The sequence below is a fragment of the Dasypus novemcinctus genome, chromosome 4 (assembly GCF_030445035.2).
Source record: "Dasypus novemcinctus isolate mDasNov1 chromosome 4, mDasNov1.1.hap2, whole genome shotgun sequence".
Classification (NCBI taxonomy): Eukaryota; Metazoa; Chordata; class Mammalia; order Cingulata; family Dasypodidae; genus Dasypus; species Dasypus novemcinctus.
Genome location: NC_080676.1, coordinates 5,184,636 through 5,203,778, shown reverse-complemented (window position 1 = coordinate 5,203,778; position 19,143 = coordinate 5,184,636). Strand labels below are relative to the sequence as shown.

At 41.0% G+C, this 19,143-nt stretch overlaps 1 protein-coding gene across 1 annotated transcript in view; it reads right to left on the bottom strand.

The window, feature by feature from the left end:
• The window catches only part of PCCB (propionyl-CoA carboxylase subunit beta), a 112,495-nt gene continuing 93,352 nt past the window's right edge, over positions 1-19,143 (bottom strand). Inside the window, exons 10-15 of the mRNA XM_004477644.5 lie at positions 17,332-17,455; positions 5,606-5,713; positions 5,253-5,353; positions 4,783-4,881; positions 3,674-3,773; positions 1-2,174 (exon numbers count right to left, since the gene is read on the bottom strand). Of these exons, the coding sequence (XP_004477701.2) occupies positions 2,053-2,174; positions 3,674-3,773; positions 4,783-4,881; positions 5,253-5,353; positions 5,606-5,713; positions 17,332-17,455 (654 nt within the window). The 3' untranslated portion in view covers positions 1-2,052. The remainder of the gene's footprint in view (positions 2,175-3,673; positions 3,774-4,782; positions 4,882-5,252; positions 5,354-5,605; positions 5,714-17,331; positions 17,456-19,143) is intronic.

The following is a 19,143-nucleotide window of genomic DNA, read 5'->3' as shown; positions in this document are numbered from 1 at the left end:
TCAAGTTCTGGTATAATTTTTATTACTTAACACTTGCAATAAAATAAAAGTCAACAAGGATAGGGGGAAAAAACTCTAAAGTGGTCTACAAATAGAAACTAAGTTTTCTGACACCATAAAATGGATAGCCTAACCCTTGAATTACAAACCCAAGTAAGATGATCATGTACCTTCAGTTTAAAGACAAAAGTAATCATAAAAGTCTTGAGCTTTATTTTAGAAGGTTTACTGTTGATAATGTTATGGTTGTAGCAATTCTGAAACTTTTACTTACTGTAGGATTGAGTAAAATATATTGAAAATAATAGTAGTCAGCCTTCTCTTAATGGGAGAAAAGAGAAATATGGAGTAAGAGAAGGCAAAGAACCTGTGATGTGAGATTAGAATTATAAGTGTCAGTATGAACTCATCATTTTAAAATATACATATAGGAGCGGATGTGGCTCAGGCTGTTGGACACCCATCTCCCACATGGGAAGGCCTGAGTTCAGTTCCCAGTGCCTCTAGAAGAAACAAGCAGACAGTGAGCAAAAACAATGAGCAAACAGACAGGGGAGCCATTGGGGTGGGGTGGTGGTGGAATATATATATATAATAGGTCTAATATATATGCATACCCATGTACATAGACACGATTATATATAAATATTTACTAGTTGTGTCTGTTAAAGTATCTAGAAGCAATAACACCCCAGTATGAATGTGAACATCTAATCCCCAGATCTTGGCATCTAAATGACCCTCCTAAAGAAAACCAGGGCTCCTTTTGAGAAATGGCTTATTCCAGTGCTGGGGCAAGGAAAGGTAAGATGAACCTAGAACATCATACTGTGTCAGAAAATAAGGAAGTGCGACCCAAAATTGTTGGGACATATCTCAAATAAGCACATTCATACAGACAAAGGATATTAGAGGTTACCAAGGCAGGTAAGGGAGGGGCAGGAGAGACAGGAGTTACTGCTTAAAAGGTACAGAGGTTTGAGGTAATGAAAAAGTTTTGATAATAGATGTTGATAATCACTAATAAAATTAGTGGCTGATACTGTGTGGAGAGATAGGATTATAGAATACCACACTGAAAAAGAATATATTAATTATAAAGGAAAAATGGTAGCTGGTGCAAAGCCTTTGCAGCTACCACCATTTTCAAGTGAGCAAAGTCAACATCAACAATAATGAGAAAAACTGACATCGTGTACTTCCTGATGTGATGCACTCAAAGTACACAATTGGGTAGCAGTCTTACCTGCATCCAAACATCAGGAAACAATCTGACAAACTCAAATTGAGGGACTGTCTATGAAGTAAAAGGCATGCACTCTTGAAAACTTGCTGTCATGAAAGACAAAAGACTATGTAAAATAATGCCCCTGTTCTTAGGAGATACTGAAGTTCTGGTATAAGAGAGATGTGATGCCTGCATCATGCTCTCAAATGAGTCCAACAAAACAGTAAGTACATATTTAGAAAGAGAGGGATCATATGCAGAAAAAATAGGAACTATAGAATCTAGGTAAAGGGCATACAATAAAACTCTTGTAATATTTCTATAGGATTGAAATGTTTCCAAATAAAGTTTCTTAAAATGTAAGAACACATTTCTGGAAATAACTGAAGTCAAGATAGGGTACTGTGCCTTACTGAGCTTCTATTCTGCTGGACACATACACAAAACTGCAAATATTTAATTTTCAGCAATCCTGGGGGACTTACTTAAGGGATAGGGCATATTATATTATCCCCATTTTAGAAATAAGGAAACTAAGACCTAAGAAAAAATATTCTTAGGCGGGGAAAGGAAGACAATACATAGAGGCTATCAATAGGGGTCAGCTCTGGGTGATATTAAGTACTGTTTTAGTTCTCATTTTCTATCAGATTCATAAATACCGATTATTTTAATAAAACAATTTTACAGTAAAGCATGAAAGATTATCTTTCCAGAACTTAACAGAATTATTCCAAGTTATCAGATTTCCTTGCACAAGTCAGAGATGGGGTGTGAACAACCAGGCAGTAATTCAGCTCTCAGTTCGTTGTCCTTTGATTTGTTTACAGTGGGACATTTGCATGTTTCCTCCAAGGACGCTGCACCTTCTTGCTGACCAAGACATCCAGGTCACAGCAGATTCGGGCACGAGTGGAAGAAGGTTGGATGATGTCATCCACAAACCCTGAGGAAGCACAGAAAAGGAAGTAGATCGTGTGTATCCCCAGATGACGCCACTCCCCAGCCCCATACCGCTCAGCCTCGGCAGTGCCTTTGGAGATGAGCGTAGGCAGGGCCCAGCCGGATGTAAACGCTGGAAGACAGGTGGGGCCTGGGGACCTTCCCCTGCTCCCCAGGAGCCCCCCATTCTGGCAAGTCTCCACCTTCTGGCTAAGAAGCACTTGGCAAAAAAAGAACAGTAGACCCCCTCCTGACTTCCTACCTGTCCTTTTTGCTTTTATGCCTCTACCCTGCCAAGATGAATTCATTAGGAAATAATATTAAAAACATACACCTCTATTTTGAAAAAATGGCTGGAACCGTTACTCCCATCTCTATACCCAAGTTCTGCCGTGTGACCTTACTACTTCTCAATTTCTTCACCGTGCTTTGGTCAACAGAATGAGGCAAAAGTGACCCTATGCAATTCCCAAACCTCGGCTTCAAGGGGCCTTATAGCACCTTCTGCCCGAAGGATACCATATGCGCAGAGGAGTTACGTACTCCAGAGAAAACATTTTTAATCCATTCCTGTGTATGAACCCATTGTAAATAGGGCCTTTTGAAGATGTTATTTTTACTTAAGGTGTGGCCAACTGAATCAGGGTGAATCTTAATCCTATTACTAGAATCCTTATAGAAAAGGCCAGAGAAAGAAAGCCACAGAAAGAAGCTGAAACTCAACAACCCACAAAAGAAAGCAGAAGATGCTACCATGTGCACTGCAGTGTGATGACAAGGCCGAGGACCCAAGGACTGCCAGCAGTCAGCCCAGAATGCCCGTCTTCTGGGAAAAAGCATCACCTTGCTGACACCTGGATTTTGGACTTTCCCTACCTTCAAAACTGTGAGCCAATAAACTGAATGATAGGTGTTTACCCCAACCCACTGTATGGTACTGGTTTTAGCAGCTGGGAACTAACACACCATGTAAAGAAGCCAGGGCTGGCCTCCTAAGGGATGAAACACCATGTAGAGAGAGGGTCCAGCTGCCCGTCAGCATCAGCCCCGTAAGTGAGGCCACCCTGGATCATCCAGCCCCAGCCAGCCCACCAGGTGACTGTAACTGCGTGAGTGAGCCCAGGCAAGACCAGCAGAACCGCCCACCTTAACCCGGACAGAAAGTGCCACCCTCAGAACCGTGAGAAAACACATGTGCTGGTGGCTTTAAATCGCTGTGATCTAGGGGCAGTTTTTACACCGCGTGAGATAGAGAGAGCAATGCCTAGAAGCTAAGGTATTTATGCAATGTTGTTTTGATCCTGTGTACTAAAGCAGTCTATGCATGGCCCCTGTCCTTAAGTAACTGCTGCTCAGAAACAGCCCAAAACCTCACCAGTCCCCAGATTTGACTGCAAGGGCAAAAGACAGTGATGTCAGATTTCTTGGAGTGAAAGACTTAGCAAGTGGCCAAACAAATGAACAAAGCTTCCCTCCCCACCCTGTGGAATCTAGATCCCCTACCTCTCACTGCTGCAGGAAAAGGGTTGGCAAACTTCTCAATGTACTCCGTCTGAGCAGCTTCCACATCCTCGTGCCCTTTGAAGATGATCTCCACAGCACCCTGCCATGAGAAAAGTCACTGGACTTCACCGGAGGTCCCAAGCCAGGCAGACCTCCAGCTCATTCACTTTTGTGTGTCTGTGAACTTCTTAGTAAATCAGAGTGCACTGGTAAGAAGTGCCAGCTCCAGGGGCGAGAGCACAGAAGCAGGCACTGCCTGGGGTCACCATCTGATGGGCAGTTGGCTGTAGCCCAGGCACAGATATGGCCACTGGCTTCTCTCCCAAGATTCCTTCTTACCTTCTCTTCTTGGCCTCAAAGAGGCCAAGATTTTGGGCCTATTCCCACTATTAGATTCGTGGCCCTTTCCATTAGGGGGAAGTAAACATGCTGTTTTCCTTTTTCATTATCCTGGGCCCTCATGCTACAATTCAGTGACCAGAAGCAAATACGCTGAATTACAAATGTACAAAGATGGGTGACGGAGGATGGGTCTTCAAGTCAGAACCCTGAAAGTTAGATCTGGGGGGGTAGGCCCTAAGAAGTACCTGGTCGACCCCTACAGTCATTTCAAAGATGAGAAAGGTAGAGGAGTCCAGCAGTCCAGCAACAGGACGTTCTTCCCACGATCACCAGAGTTAGAATTACAATTCAGCTTCTTCTGGATGAAAGGAATGGTTCTGGGGCCCTCCCTGGGAGCTGAGGTGGCATTGGGGGGAGTCTCACGTCCTCCCAATTTTTAAGTCAGCTAATTCAACCCTCCCTCTTTTACTCACAATCTCAAAACCCACTTTGGGCCCCTCTCACCTAAAATCCCCTCCCTCTTTCCACTCCTTTCACCTACCCCACCCATGCTAAGCATGAAGACACAGGGATGTGCCAGAAGTGAAAGCCCAGGGCAAGAGGCAGAGCTGGTCTTAGAGGCCCAAGGTCTAGGTCCCAACTCCCCTGAGTCCTGGCCCATCCTCGGGGCCCTGGCTTCTCTCCAACACTTCCCAGCTGTGCTCTGAGCTCCTGCTGGAGGAGGACTGATCCTGGACCCAGGAAAGGGGAAAGTCGGGGGTACTCACTTTTGCTCCCATGACTGCGATCTCTGCTGTTGGCCAGGCATAGTTGGTGTCACCACAAAGATGCTTGGAGCTCATGACATCATAGGCACCTCCATAGGCCTATGACAGATTCAAATGCTGAATATTAGAGCAGAGACAGCCAGTCATGTGGCTGACAGACCACAGGAAGCCAGGTTAAATGGGGACAAAGAGTATCAACACCCGCCAGGAAGCCAGGGTGGAGAATACATGAGCACAGCCTAGAGGCTTCTCCTAGTTCATGTTCTCTGTCTTCCCTGGCTTCTTAAAACAAGCTGTTTTCACATCCATGTGTTAAAAGACCATGGGCATGTCTGCAGGGCTGGAAATGCTGTCTTCAAGGGATCTATTAAAGACTGAACACTGTTCTTCTTCCAGCCCTGGTGAAACTCTTAGCCAGACTGCTGACCATGGCTATGCTGTGGGGAGGGTTTCCAAAGGGAGTTCCTCACCTTCCTGGTGATGACTGTGATCTTGGGCACAGTTGCCTCTGCAAATGCATACAGCAGCTTGGCGCCATGTCGGATGATGCCCCCGTATTCCTGCGCTGTGCCTAGATTATGAGGAAGAGTCGCAAGGCACCCACATCAGCCTCACATGGGCTGTCTGCCACTCTAATGTGTCAGATATTCCCATCTCCCCACTGAGCCAGGAGAGTGCCACCTCTCACACAGCCTGCCTTCCAGACACCCAGAATACGGAGAAATCACAGATCCTTAAAGAAATGTGCAAGATCTCCACATAAAGTGGGTGCCTTCCTAGGCAAACTTACCTCCCTTGGCCTCCACCTCTATCAATGACTTACCAGGCAGAAAGCCAGGGACATCAACAAAAGTGATGAGTGGAATATTGAATGCATCACAGAATCGGACAAAACGAGCCCCCTTTACAGATGAATTAATATCCAAACACCCTAGAGAGAGAGAGAGAGAGTACCATGCTGAGCTTCTGGACAATTCTGAGTTCCACCCACAATGAGAATGTATACGCAACAACCATCCAAAGCTCGTTTCTATGGAGGCACCAAAGTTTCCTCATCTTAGAACAGCAATAGGGGACACTTAGGCTCCAGGAAAAAAAAACAAGGAAGAAGGGAGAACCCACCTTTCACTGGCTAAAGAGGGCCCATCCCCACCAGTTCCCTGGGAGCACAACTCAGTGCAGGCCCCCAGGCTCTGCCCCAGAAACTGGGGACTGCTGCCAGCTGACTGTTCTAGGCTTGCCCCAGTGGAAACACTAGTGAGAGGTATCATTCAGAGGCTGCTCTTAGTTCACAGAGCTTGGGTTCTGGCTCCACCAATTATGCCCTTTGAAAAATTACTTGATCTTTCTCAAACTGAGGTTCCTCATCTGCAAAATGAGGATGTTATCACCAAAGAAAGATGTTAATGTGGGAAAGTGTGGGAGGGGGAGAGGGTGAGGCATATGGGAATCCCCTTTATTCCCCACCCCCCAGATGGTTCCCTCATCTGTCTGCTCATTGCTGTTTGTCGTCTCTGCTTATTGTGTCCATCCATTGTCTGCTTGTCTTCTTTAGAAGGCACTGAGAACTGAACCCAGGACCTCCCATATGGGAGGTGGGCGCCCAGCTGCTTGAGCCACATCTGCTCCCTCCCCTACTTTTTTTTTTTGGTAGTTGTTGTTGGTACAGGTGTGATATATTTTTTGTCTTTTTTTTAAAAGCTATATTTCTTATGTAACAATTATATAATCCAAAGCTTCTTTAAAGTTAAAAATTTTTAATGAGAATATTATTACCTCTTAGCATAGTTACAAGAATTAAAAGAGACTTTCATTAACACACAGATCATTCAGATAGAAAAAGATCAATAAGGAAATAGAGGGTTTAAACAATATTATAAACCAATTAGACCTAACAGACATACAGAACACTTTATCCAACAGCGGAATATTCATTCTTCTCAAGTGCACACAGATCATTTTCTAGGACAGGACATATGTTAGGTCACAAAACAAGTCTCAGTACATTTTAAGAGATGGAAATCATACGTAGTATTTTCTCTAACCACAATGGGATGAAGCTAGAATTCAATAACAGGAGAAGTACAAAATTGACAAATATGTGGGAGGAAAAAAAATCAACATGCTCTCAAACAACCAATGTATCAAAGAAGAAATTAGAATAGATGAATGAAAACAAAAACAACATACCAAACCTTATTGGATGCAGCAAAAGCAGTGTTGAGAGGAAAATTTATAGACATTAGGTTTCTGAAAACAAACTTTAAATTCAAGATTGTAGGTATACATATATATTCTCACATTCTGAAAAAATATTCTCCGAAGTAATTCAGAGAAAGCATACTTAGTTACTGTTGAAGGTAATTTTTGAAATGTAAAACTTAGATTTAAATATTATATTTTAAATAACAGAACTATATAATTCCAGAGATCAAATGCATAAACCACAAAATGGAGCTAAACTTTTGAACTGCCGAGTTACTATAAAGGGTTTTCCACATGTGGTTTTTAAAATTATTGTTATGGGAAGAACTGTCAAAAACTTTAGAATTAAATAAACTGATGACTTGTTTTAAAGAAAAGAGAATGAAGATCTCAAACCACTAACCTAATCTAATATCTGGAAGAATTAGAAAATAAGGAACAATCTCAATACAAAGTGAGCAGAGAAAAGAAATAATAAAGATTATAGTGGCCACAAATGAAACACAAGAGAGAATCAATGAAACTAAAAGTTGTTTCTTTGAAAAGATTGATAAAATTGGTAAACCTTTAGCTAGACAGACAGAAAAAATGAGGATGCAAATTAGAAATAAAAGGAGGTACATCAGGGAGCAGATATGGCTCAAGCAGCTGAGCACCCACCTCCCACATGAGAGGTCCTGGGTTTGGTTCCCAGTGCTTCCTAAAGAAAACAAACAAGAAGCAAAAACAAATGAGGGAAGCGGATATGGCTCAAGCAGGTGAGCACCTGCCTACCACATGGGAGGTCCTGGGTTCAGTTCCCAGTGCCTCCTGAAGATGAGCAAGACAGCGAGCCGATGTGACAGCCTGGCATGGCGAGCTGAAGCAACAAGATGATGCAACAAGGAAGCACAATGAGAGACACAAAAAGTGGGTGCAGAGATGGCTGAAGCCATTAGGTACCTCCCTCCCAGGTCTCCACGGAAGGTCCCAGGTTCGTTTCCAGTGCCTCCTAAAAATAGCACAAGTAGACAACGAACAGACAGAGAGCAGACAGCAAGCATAAACAAGGGGGGGAAGAAATAAAAATCTTCAACAACAACAACAAAAAATGAACAAACAACAAGCAAACAGATGAGGGAGCCAACTCAAGGGAACTATTGTGACTCAGTGGTTAAGTGCCAGCCTCCAAGATCCCAGGTTCAATCCCTGGTCAATCCCTGGTCAATCCCAGGTTCAATCCCTAGTTCTGGTACCTAAAAAAAAAAAAAATTTGAGTTGTATACATTAAATGAGTGAATTGTATGGTGTGTGAATTATTTTTTAATAAAACACTAAAAAGCATTGGGCTCGTGTGTGAAGGCTGAGATTACAGTGAGAAATCAACTTTAATATGTTAAAAAAAAAAAAGAGGTACATCACAACCAACCTTACAGAAATAAAAAGGAATATTAGAAGACAGAATGAACAATTGTACCAATTAGAAAACCTAGATGAAATGGGAAATTCCCAGGAATACAAAAATTATCTAAACTTACTCAAGAAGAAATAGAAGACCTCAATGGACTAATATAGGTGACTAAAAAACTCCCAGTAAAGAAAAGCCCAGGACCAGATGCTTCCCTGGTGAATTTTACCAAACATTCAAAGAAGATTTAACACCAATATTTCTCAAACTCTGAAAAAACTGAGAAGAAACAGTTCCTAACTCAACCTATGAGGCCAGCATCAACCTAATACCAAGCCAGAGAGAGTAAGCACAAAAAAAAAGAAAATTATAGACTAATACAGTCCAGTATCTCTTATGAACATAGGTGTAAAAATTCTGAATAAGATACTAGCAAACCAAATCTAAGAGCACATTAAAAGTATTATACACCATGATCAGGTGGATTTATCCCAGGAATGCAAGGGTGGTTCAACATAAGAAAATCAATTGATATAATACACAACATTAAGAGAATGAAGGGGAAAAAATTATCTCGATGCAAAAACCATTTGACAAAATGCAGCACCCTTTCTTGAGAAAAACCCTTAGAAAAATAGAAATAGCAGGTAATCCTAGATCTGCATGATAAAGGGCATATATGAGATACTTAAAGCTAACATCATACTCAATGGTTAAAGACTCAAAGCTTTCCCCCTAAGATCAGAACAAAACTAAGATACCCACTTTTCACCACTCTTATTAACATTGTACTGAAAGCAGGCCAGAGCAATTAGGCAAGAAATAAAAGGTATCCATCCACGTTGATAAGGAAGAAGAGAAACTATCCCTGTTCACAAAAGACATGATCTTATATATAGAAAATCAAAAAAAATCTACAAGAAAAAAGCTACTAGAGCTAATACATAAATTCAGCAAAGTGGCAGGGTACAAGATTAACATGCAAATATCAGTGGTGTTTCTAACACCAACACTGAATAATCTGAACAGGAAATTATAAAAACAATTCACAATAACTAGAAGTATAAAATATTTAGGAATAAACTTAACTGAGGATGCAAAGTACTTGTATGCAGACAACAGAATATCATTTTGAAAGAAATTAAAGAAGGCCTAAATAAATGGAAAGATATCCTCTGTTCATGGAATCGAAGATGTAATAGCATTAAGATGTTCTGCACATGTGCATGACTGCTTTATAAGTTTACAACTTCTGACATTAAAAATAAATTTAAAAAATAATAATAGGGCGGGTTGGGGGGAAAACACACCAAATGTAAGATTTGGACTATGATTAATAGAAAGATTTTGACAATATTCTTTCATAACTTGTAACAAATATCTCATGACAATGCAAGGTGTTGGTGGAGGGTTGATGTATGGGACCCCTGTAGGATGTTATGCATATTTGCTTTGTAAGTTCACAACTTTTACTATACACTTAATTGTTTATGTATATTCATATATAAATGACAAAGATAATAATAGAGAGGTTTGGGGAAAAATACTTTGGTTAGTAGTAATATTTTGACAGTGCTCATTAATCATAAGTAAAAAAGGTTTAACAACAATATAAGGAGTTGGTAGTAGGGTGAGTTATGAGAGTCCTGTACGATGTTACATATGTTTGTTTTGTAAGTTCACAACTATTACTATACACTTACTGTTTATGTATATTTGTGTGTGGGTGATAGGTTTCAATAAATAAAAAATAAAAAAATAAAAAGATGTCAATACTAACAGTAACAAATGTACCACACTAATGCAATGTGCTGATGGTAGGAAGAATATATGGGAACTCTGTATCTTCTGCATTATTTTTCTGTAAACCAACAGCTTCCCTTTAAAAAAAAAAAAAATGTCAATACTATCCAAAGCAATTTACAAATCCAATGCAATACCAGTCAAAATTTCAAAAGCCTTCTTTGCAGAAATGGAGAGGCAAATCATCAAGTTTGTATGAAAGGGTAAGGGTCCTAAATAGCCAAAAGCATCTTGGGGGAAAAAAGAACAAAGTTGAAGGACTCACACTTCCCAATTTCAAAACTTACTGCAAAGTCACAGTAATGTGCGGTAATGGCACAAGGACAGATACAAAGACCAATGGAATAGAACTGAGAATTCAGAAATAAACACTCATTTCTATGGCCAACTGATTTTTGACAAGGGTTCCAAGTCCACTCTGTCTTAGTTACCCCCAGGCTATCAATGCAAAGTACCAGAAATGGGTTGGCTTTTTTACAGGGGATTTATTTGGGATAAAAACTTACAGTTTGGAGGCTGTGAAATGTCCAAATAAAGGCATCAGCAGAGATGCTTTTTCCTGGGCTCCTGCCACATGGCAAAGCAAGATGGCCACCAATCTCTGCCAAGTCTCTGCCTTCCCCTTCAGAATCTACTGTCTCTCAGAGCTCAGCTGTGAGCAACCAAGCACAGGGTTGTCTCTTTCCAGGCCTTCTCTCTCAGTCTAGGCTACTCAGTGCCTTCCCTAGTTCAGCTGTGGGCTATCATGCATATGACTCATCTCTTCAGCCTTGAGCTGCTCCTTGGGCCCAGCCTCTTGGGGGTGTCATGCTTAAGCTTTGGCTGTAGCGATCTTCAAGTCCTCTCTCACACACAACCAGGTCAAAATGGCAGTGCTCCCTTTTCCTGTGTCTTTCTCTTTGTGTCTCCATTTACGTAAGACCCAGCAAGAGGAGGAGACAACCTGAATCATGCCTCACTGACATAGTCCAATCAAAAGGATCTAACACCCACAAGAATAGGTTAGTTTAAGGACATAATCTTTTTCTTTTGGGGATTCAAAAAAGAACTTCAAACTGCCACACACTCAATAGGGAAAAAATAGTCTCTTGGGTATCCACATATAAAAGAATAAAGTAGATCCCTACCTCACACCATATGCAAAAATTAATTCAAAATGGATCAGCAACCTAAATACAAGAGCTAAGACTATATAACTTGTAGAAGAAAACGTTTGGTAATGGATTCTTAGACTTTAAACCAAAAGCACGAGCAACTAAATAATCAAACCATCAAAATTTTTAAAATTTTACACTACAGAACATTATCAAGAAAGAGGAAAGACAACACACAGAATGAAAGAAAATAGTTGGAAATCATACATCTAATATCCAGATTAATCCAGGTTAATGTCCAGAATATTATGAAGAAATCATGCAACTCAAACAAAACAACCAAACAAAAAATGAGCCAGGGAAATGAACAGACATTTCTCCAAAGAAGATATGTACATGGACAATAAGCACACGAAAAGATATTCAATATAATTAACCATTAGGGAAATGCAAATCAAAAACACAATGAGAAACCACTTCACATCTTCTAAAATGGCTGTTAATTTTAAAAATGGAAAACATCAAGTGTTGGTAAAGATTTAGAAAAACAGGACCCTCACATTGTTGGTAGAAATGTAAAATGTTGCAGCCACTGTGCTGGTTCCTCAAAAAGTTAAACAAAGAATTACCAAATGACCTAAAATTCCATTCTGAGGTATATACCCAAAAGAACTGAAAGCAGGGACTCGGAACACTTATTTGTACACCAATGTTCACAGAAGCATTATTCACAATAGCCAAAGGGTGGAAGCAACCCAGGCATCCATCAACAGATGAATGGATAAACATGGTATATACATACAATGGAATATTATTCAGCCATAAAAAGGAATGTTTTGATACATGCTACAATACAGACATACTTTGAGGACATCTTGAGTGAAATAAACCAGACATAAAACAAGAGATAGTGTGTAATTCTACTTTATGGAATACCTAGAATACATTAATTTATAGAGACAGAAAGTAGAGTACAGGTTACTAGGGGTGGGGTCAAGGGAGGATGAGTACAGGGCTTCTGTTTGGGGCAATGGTAAAGTTTTGATAATGGATGGTACTGACTGCAGCACAACATCATGAATGTGATTAATGTCACCAAATTGTATGCATGGAAGAGACTGAGATGGGAAATATGTTGTATAAATGTTTCTACAATTAAAACAGAAAGAGACTAAAGAGACAATGACAAAGGAAATCCATGATCCTGGACTAGATATAATAATGGAAGAGAAAATGCCCAAAAGAACATTATTGGAACAACTGAAAAAATTGGAATATACTCTACATGCTTTTATCAATGTTAAAAATCTTGAACTTGATAATTATATTAATGTGATTACATAAGTGAATATCCTTGTTCTCAGGAATTATACATGGAAGTATTATTAAGTGTTCAAGAAGCACAAATGGGCGGTGGACTTGGCCCAGTGGTTAGGGCATCCATCTACCACATGGGAGGTCCGCGGTTCAGACCCCGGGCCTCCTTGACCCATGTGGAGCTGGCCCATACACAGTGCTGATGTGCGCAAGGAGTGCCCCGCCACACAGGGTGTCCCCGCATAGGGGAGCCCCACGTGCAAGGAGTGCACCCCGTAAGGAAAGCTGCCCAGCGTGAAAGAAAGTGCAGCCTGCCCAGGAATGGTGCCGCACACATGGAGAGCTGACACGACAAAAAGAAACACAGATTCCCGTGCCACTAACAACAGAAGCGGACAAAGAAGACACAGCAAAATAGACACAGAGAACAGACAACCGGGGTGGGGGCGGAGAGGAGAGAAATAAATAAATCTTTAAAAAAAAAAAAAGCACAATGTATACAACCTCTTCTCAAGTGATGATAGGCAGATAAGTAGGTAGGTAGATAGAATGATATAACAAATGTGGCAAAATGTTTAAAGTTGATAAATCTGGTAGGGAGGTTATATTGGAATTATCTGTATTGCTCTTATATTATTTTTGTTAACTTTCCAACAAGATTGAAATTATTTTAAAAGAAAAAGTTCAAAGAACAAAAAAAAAAGGAATTAAAGGAAATAGTATCTATAATGTGGTATACACTACACTGGTACATCCCCTCATAAAACCGTTCCCAGTGTATTTTATGAAAGTCAGCATTACCTAATAACAAAATCAAATAAAGACATTTTAAGAAAGAATATAGACCAAAGTCCTTAATGATACAGAGATGCAATAATCTTTTAAAAAATATTACCAAATTGAATCCAGTAATATATAAAACAGTAATACATCAGAACTAAGTAGAGTTATCCCAGAATGCAGGGTTAATTTAAAATGTAAAAATCAATGTCATTATTAAATAACAGAAAAAAATATGACCATCCAGATAGAAAACATCTGACAAAACTCAATATCCAGGTATGATTAAAAGCTAACAGTAAACTAGGAACAGAGAAGAATTTCTATAATCAGATACAGAGCATCTACAAAAAACTTTTATGTGCACTGATGAGAAGAATAAATGTTACGATATCCATTCTTCCCCCAATTTATCTATACCTGTGCTGTCCAAAAGAACTTTCTGTGATGATGGAAATAGTCTATAGCTGTGCTGCTCAGCGTGGTAACCACTAGCCACATATGGCTATTGAGCACTTGAAATACTGCTGGTGGAACTGAGGAACCAAATTTTTAACGGTATTTCATTTTAATTTTTTGAATTATTTATATTTATTTTCAGATTGAAAGTTTAATAGCTGGCATATTATTAGACAGCACAGATGTATATTTTCAAGCAGTTATTATCAAAATCTCAGCAAGTTCCTTGTTTAATAAGCAGATTCTAAAATTTAACATGGTAATAATATAAAGGAGAAATAATAACCAATATTTTTTTAAAAAGAACAAAATTGGAAGAGTTTCACAAGCTAACTCCAAGGCTTACTATATAAAGCAGATTCTCTCACCCTCACACTACTGACATTTTGTGCCGCTATGTCTTTGTTGTGGGAGCTGCCCTGCTGCGCTGCACGATGCTCAGCAACAGCCCTAGCCTCTGCTCACTCGATGCCAGCAGCACCACTTCCCCCTGGGATAACCACAAATATCTGCAACAGAGCTAAATGTACCCAGGAGGTCAAGCCGCTTCAGACTCAGAACTGCTGAGAAAGAAAAAGCATAACCTTGTAGAAAAAGTATCTAACAAGTCACTCCTGCCCCCGCTTCTGTAAATCAGCCTCTGAGAACATGGCCTTGCAGGAGAATATCAAACGAACGACTCCTGTTCCCTGCTTCAGTAAGCTAACAAACCACTCCTGCCCCTGCTTCTGTAAATCAGCCTGTAAAAGCATGACCTTGCACCTGCCTCCTGCTTCTGTAACCCCACTTGCAAAATTTCACTTAGCAATGCATCAGCCAATGAGCAAAAGTCACGCTGATCCCGCATAAAATCCTATATAAACCCATGAAAACTGAAAAACTGGGCTCAGAATTTGGAGATTGACTCTCCTCTAGACCCACCCATAATAAATCTGTTCCTCTGTCTTTCCAAGTGTCGTTTTCTCTGCCGTTCAGAACTCCTGGCTTTGCTACAACAGAACCACTGTTATAAAGCTACAACAGTCAGGACAGAAGGTCAAAAACAACAGTAAAAAAGGAGAGTCTGTGAAGAAACAGACTCACAAAATTGAAGTTTGAACAAGGCACCAAAACAATTCAAAGCAGAGAGGAAGTCTTTGTAAGAAATGGTGCTGGAACTAAGTATTTGTACAGATAAAAAATGAAAGTAAACTATCTTACTCCACACACAAAAATTGACTTAAAATGGATCATTCTGAACCTAAACCTAAAACCCTGAACAATAAAGCTCCTAAAAGATTACACAGTAGAACTATATTAATAACCTTGGAGCAGGCAAAGATTTCTTAGACTGGAGTCAAAAAGCATTAACCATAAGTGAAAACATTTTAAACTAAATGAAATTTAAAATTTTAGGTGCATCAAAAGATACCATTAAGAAAATAAAAAAGGAAGTCGACTTGGCCCGGTGCTTAGGGCGTCCGTCTACCACATGGGAGGTCCACGGTTCAAACCCTGGGCCTCCTTGACCCATGTACAGCTGGCCCACACGCAGTGCTGATGCGCGCAAGGAATGCCGTGCCACGCAGGGGTGTCCCCACATAGGGGAGCCCCACGTGCAAGGAGTATGCCCCGTAAGGAGAGCCACCCAGCGCCAAAGAAAGTGCATCCTGCCCAGGAATGGTGCCGCACATACAGAGAGCTGACACAACAAGATGACGCAACAAAAAGAAACACAGATTCCCATGCTGCTGACAACAACAGAAGTGGACAAAGACGCAGCAAATAGACAGAGAACAGACAACTGAGGCAGGGAAAAGGGAGAGAAATAAATAAGTCTTTAAAAAAAAAAAAAAGAAAAGAAATAGGCAGGTCATCAACCAGGAAAAAATATTTACAGTACATATGCAAAGGACTAACATCTATAATATACAAATCAACAATAAAAACACAAACAATCCAATAAAATAGGCAAAAGTTTCCTCTTGCTGAGCAAACTCTGAGATAATGGCAATGTTCTAAGTCTTGTTTTAAAGGGTGATTACACAGGTATATGGCAATTACATAGGTATACATAATCATCAAATTTTCAAAACCCATTAAAATGACCACTTGAAACTGTACATTTTATTGGATATAAATTATAACTCAATAAAAGAAAAAGTGCTTTAAATTTCCCATCCTCCCACTCTATTCAATTTGAAGTGACCTGCAATAAAGAATCTGAAAGACAATCCTAGATTAAGAAATTTCAAAACTACAAGAAGCTGGAATAAAAGTCAACTTGAAAACATAGATAAGCAGGGACAACCAAGACAAGAGGCAGTCCCTGTATAAATGCACACAATCAGAAACAGAAAACCAGAGGCCCTCAGTCCCGTTGGTGCCCCAGGGAAGCAATGAGAGCAGGGCCGAGCCTTTTAAGAGCAAATAGGAAATGAACAGATCAAGGTATGAGTGAACTTTTTCGACAAAGCAGTGACCTGCAGACCTCCCACCCCGTGCCCCAAGCCCATAAACAACACAGAATTTGAGTCAAGAAAGAGGGCGCCATGGGCCAAGGAGCACACCAGGATACCAGCATTCAGACGCAGGCCAGGGTTGGGGCAGGCCCTGCAATTTACAGATCCAGTTGCCAGGATTAGCCACCAGGGACCCTCCACCTGTGCTGCAGAGCACCACAAAGAGCAGAAGAAAAGGCCGACACAGCCCCAACGCCAGGACGACAGGCCAGGCACCGACAGGGCCGGGAGGAAGAAATCAAGGGATGTGCGAGCAGCTGAGGACTTACTCCCGGCAAAATGCACTTTTCGGTGAGCCTAAGTTCCTAACTTCAAAACTGTTTTCTAAAGACAAGGAAAAATGGTCATGGCAGAAATAAAAGATGAGGCTGAGTCAGTAAGGGAGAGCACGTGGGCATAAAGATTCTTAACCTTAGAGGGAAAGCGAGCGGGGGAAGCAGCGTCCACAGCCGCAGGCCCACGCGCCCACCGCCCGACTCAGATCTGGCCGCGTCGCCGTTAGCAGCCTCCACGGGAGGAAAGCAGGAGATAGACCCAGACACAGGCCGTTTTCAGAGCTCAAAATCTAATGTTAGTATCAGGAAAAGGAGAATTAAAAGGGAAGATTTCATTCATTCAGCGAATATTTACCGAGCACCTGGTACTGTAGAAGGCACTGGAGATAAAACAGTGAGAACGACACCGATGCCCTGCCCTCAGGGAGCTCGGGGCTTAGTGGCTGAGTCTCATTTCCTAACTAGGGGGACAGAAAGCAGACCCCCGAAAAAGTGAAGACCTCACAAGCTAAGGAGGAAAGTTCCCTGTAAACCTTAAAAAAACAGCAATGGATGAAAAGAGCCCTTTGAGATATTAACATTGAAAGAGAAGAGAGCTTTCACAACACATGAGTTTTCTCCTTTGACCACGGAAGGTCACATCGGAGAAGGTGGGCAGTGGACACGAAGGGCCACCGCACCCTGGCCCCACCCTGCACCTGAGGCTCAGGACAGCTGCTTCCTCTTACCTGAGGCCACCTTGGGTTGATTGCCAACAATTCCAACCGTCCTCCCGTTCATTCTTGCAAAACCCACAATGATGTTCTTGGCATAATTGGGCATGATCTCAAAAAATTCTCGCTCATCAACAACCTGCAGGAATAAATTTACTCCTGAGCTCAAAACGATAAAGAGAAGTAAAAGCAGCAGCTACACTACAGATCTGCAGACACCAACCCCCGTCCCCGAGGAAGCCGGGCAGCGGGCAGAGGCTGCACCCCCCACTGCTGACGAGCAACACCGGCCCCTCACACACACGGTTGGGGACAGCTAAGCCAGTGCCACATTTTTAAGGGGCTATTTGATTTTGACACTATTGCAGACTTGTTTTACCTTTCTGTTTTGAAATCATTTCAAATTTATATAAAATTTTCAAAAGTAGTACAAAAAACATTCATATATCCTTTACCCAGATTCCCCATTCATTAACATTTTATCACAGATGTTTCACTGTTCCATATATATTGCTTTTTCTGGAATTATTTGAGATTAAGTTACAGAAAAATGACCCTTTACCCCTAAATTCCCCAGTGTGTTTCCTAAGAACAAGGATATTACGTAACTGCAGAGATATATACAAAATCAGGAAATGAGCATTAATACAATACCATTATCTATTATATACTCTTATTGAAATTTTGCCAACTATTCCAATAAAATCCCGTATAGCAGGGGTTCTAAACAAGGGGTCCGTGAGCTTAACTGACATTCAAAGCAAACACTGCTCTTGCCGGGCTGCGTTGGTGCGGGTGTGACGTGTTATTAAACAATACGCAGCACAGTGTGGGCTTGGTCAGGGGCCCGTGGTTTTCCCCTACTGGCAAAGGGGCCTGTGGAACAGAAAAGGTTTAGAACCCCTGCTTTATAGCAACAAAAACAACAAAAGTCTGGTCGAGATTGTTTTTGGCGATCATGTCCCTAGAGCCTCCTTTAATTCCCCGCCCCCTCAGGCTCTGTGCTTCACGACGTGAGACCTTTGAAGAGGACCGGCCAGTTACTGCGTGGAATGTCCATGTTTGCCTTTCTTTGATGTTTACTCCTGTTTAACTTCAGATTAAGCATTTGGGGCCAGAAGATCACAGAGATGACCTCGGTGCATCACGTCAAGAAGCACGCGACATCGATTTTTCTGTTAATGGTGGTGAGATCTGCCAGGTTTTTTCTTGTAAAGTTACTATTTTTTGCATTTTGCAATTAATAGGTATCTTGTAGGGAAATACTTTGAGACTATGTAAAAATCCTGTTCATCAAACTTTCACTAAGTTTAGCCACCCAGTGATGACTCCTACCTCATAAATTATCACTGTGACAGTTACCAAATGGCTATTTTTAAACTCCAGCTTTACTTCTGCATTTATTAGGTGGCGTTCACTGTAAGAAGGTCTTTGCTTTACCTACTTATTTATTGAGTATGAACTTACGGACTCTTATTCTGTGGACTGTAATCTTTTACTATCATTATTTAATGTTCAAATTGTCCCATATTTGGCAGGGAGAGCTCCTTCATGCTGACTCCTGTACCCTTTTACACCTCTCCATCCATCTACCTTACTTTCTGGCATAACCTTATTTTCAGACACATCTAGTGTTTTATCCTGCCCCAAACCTGGAATCAGCCATTTCTCTAGGGGGCCCAGGTTCCTCTTAAATGTCTGTGTGCCATTTTTCCTAAGCCATCCCAGAAGACAGGTCTAGAAAATATACACACACATAAACACACAAACACATGTATTTCTAAATGTGTGTCTAAATGAAAAACCATCAGTTCATACTGATAGACC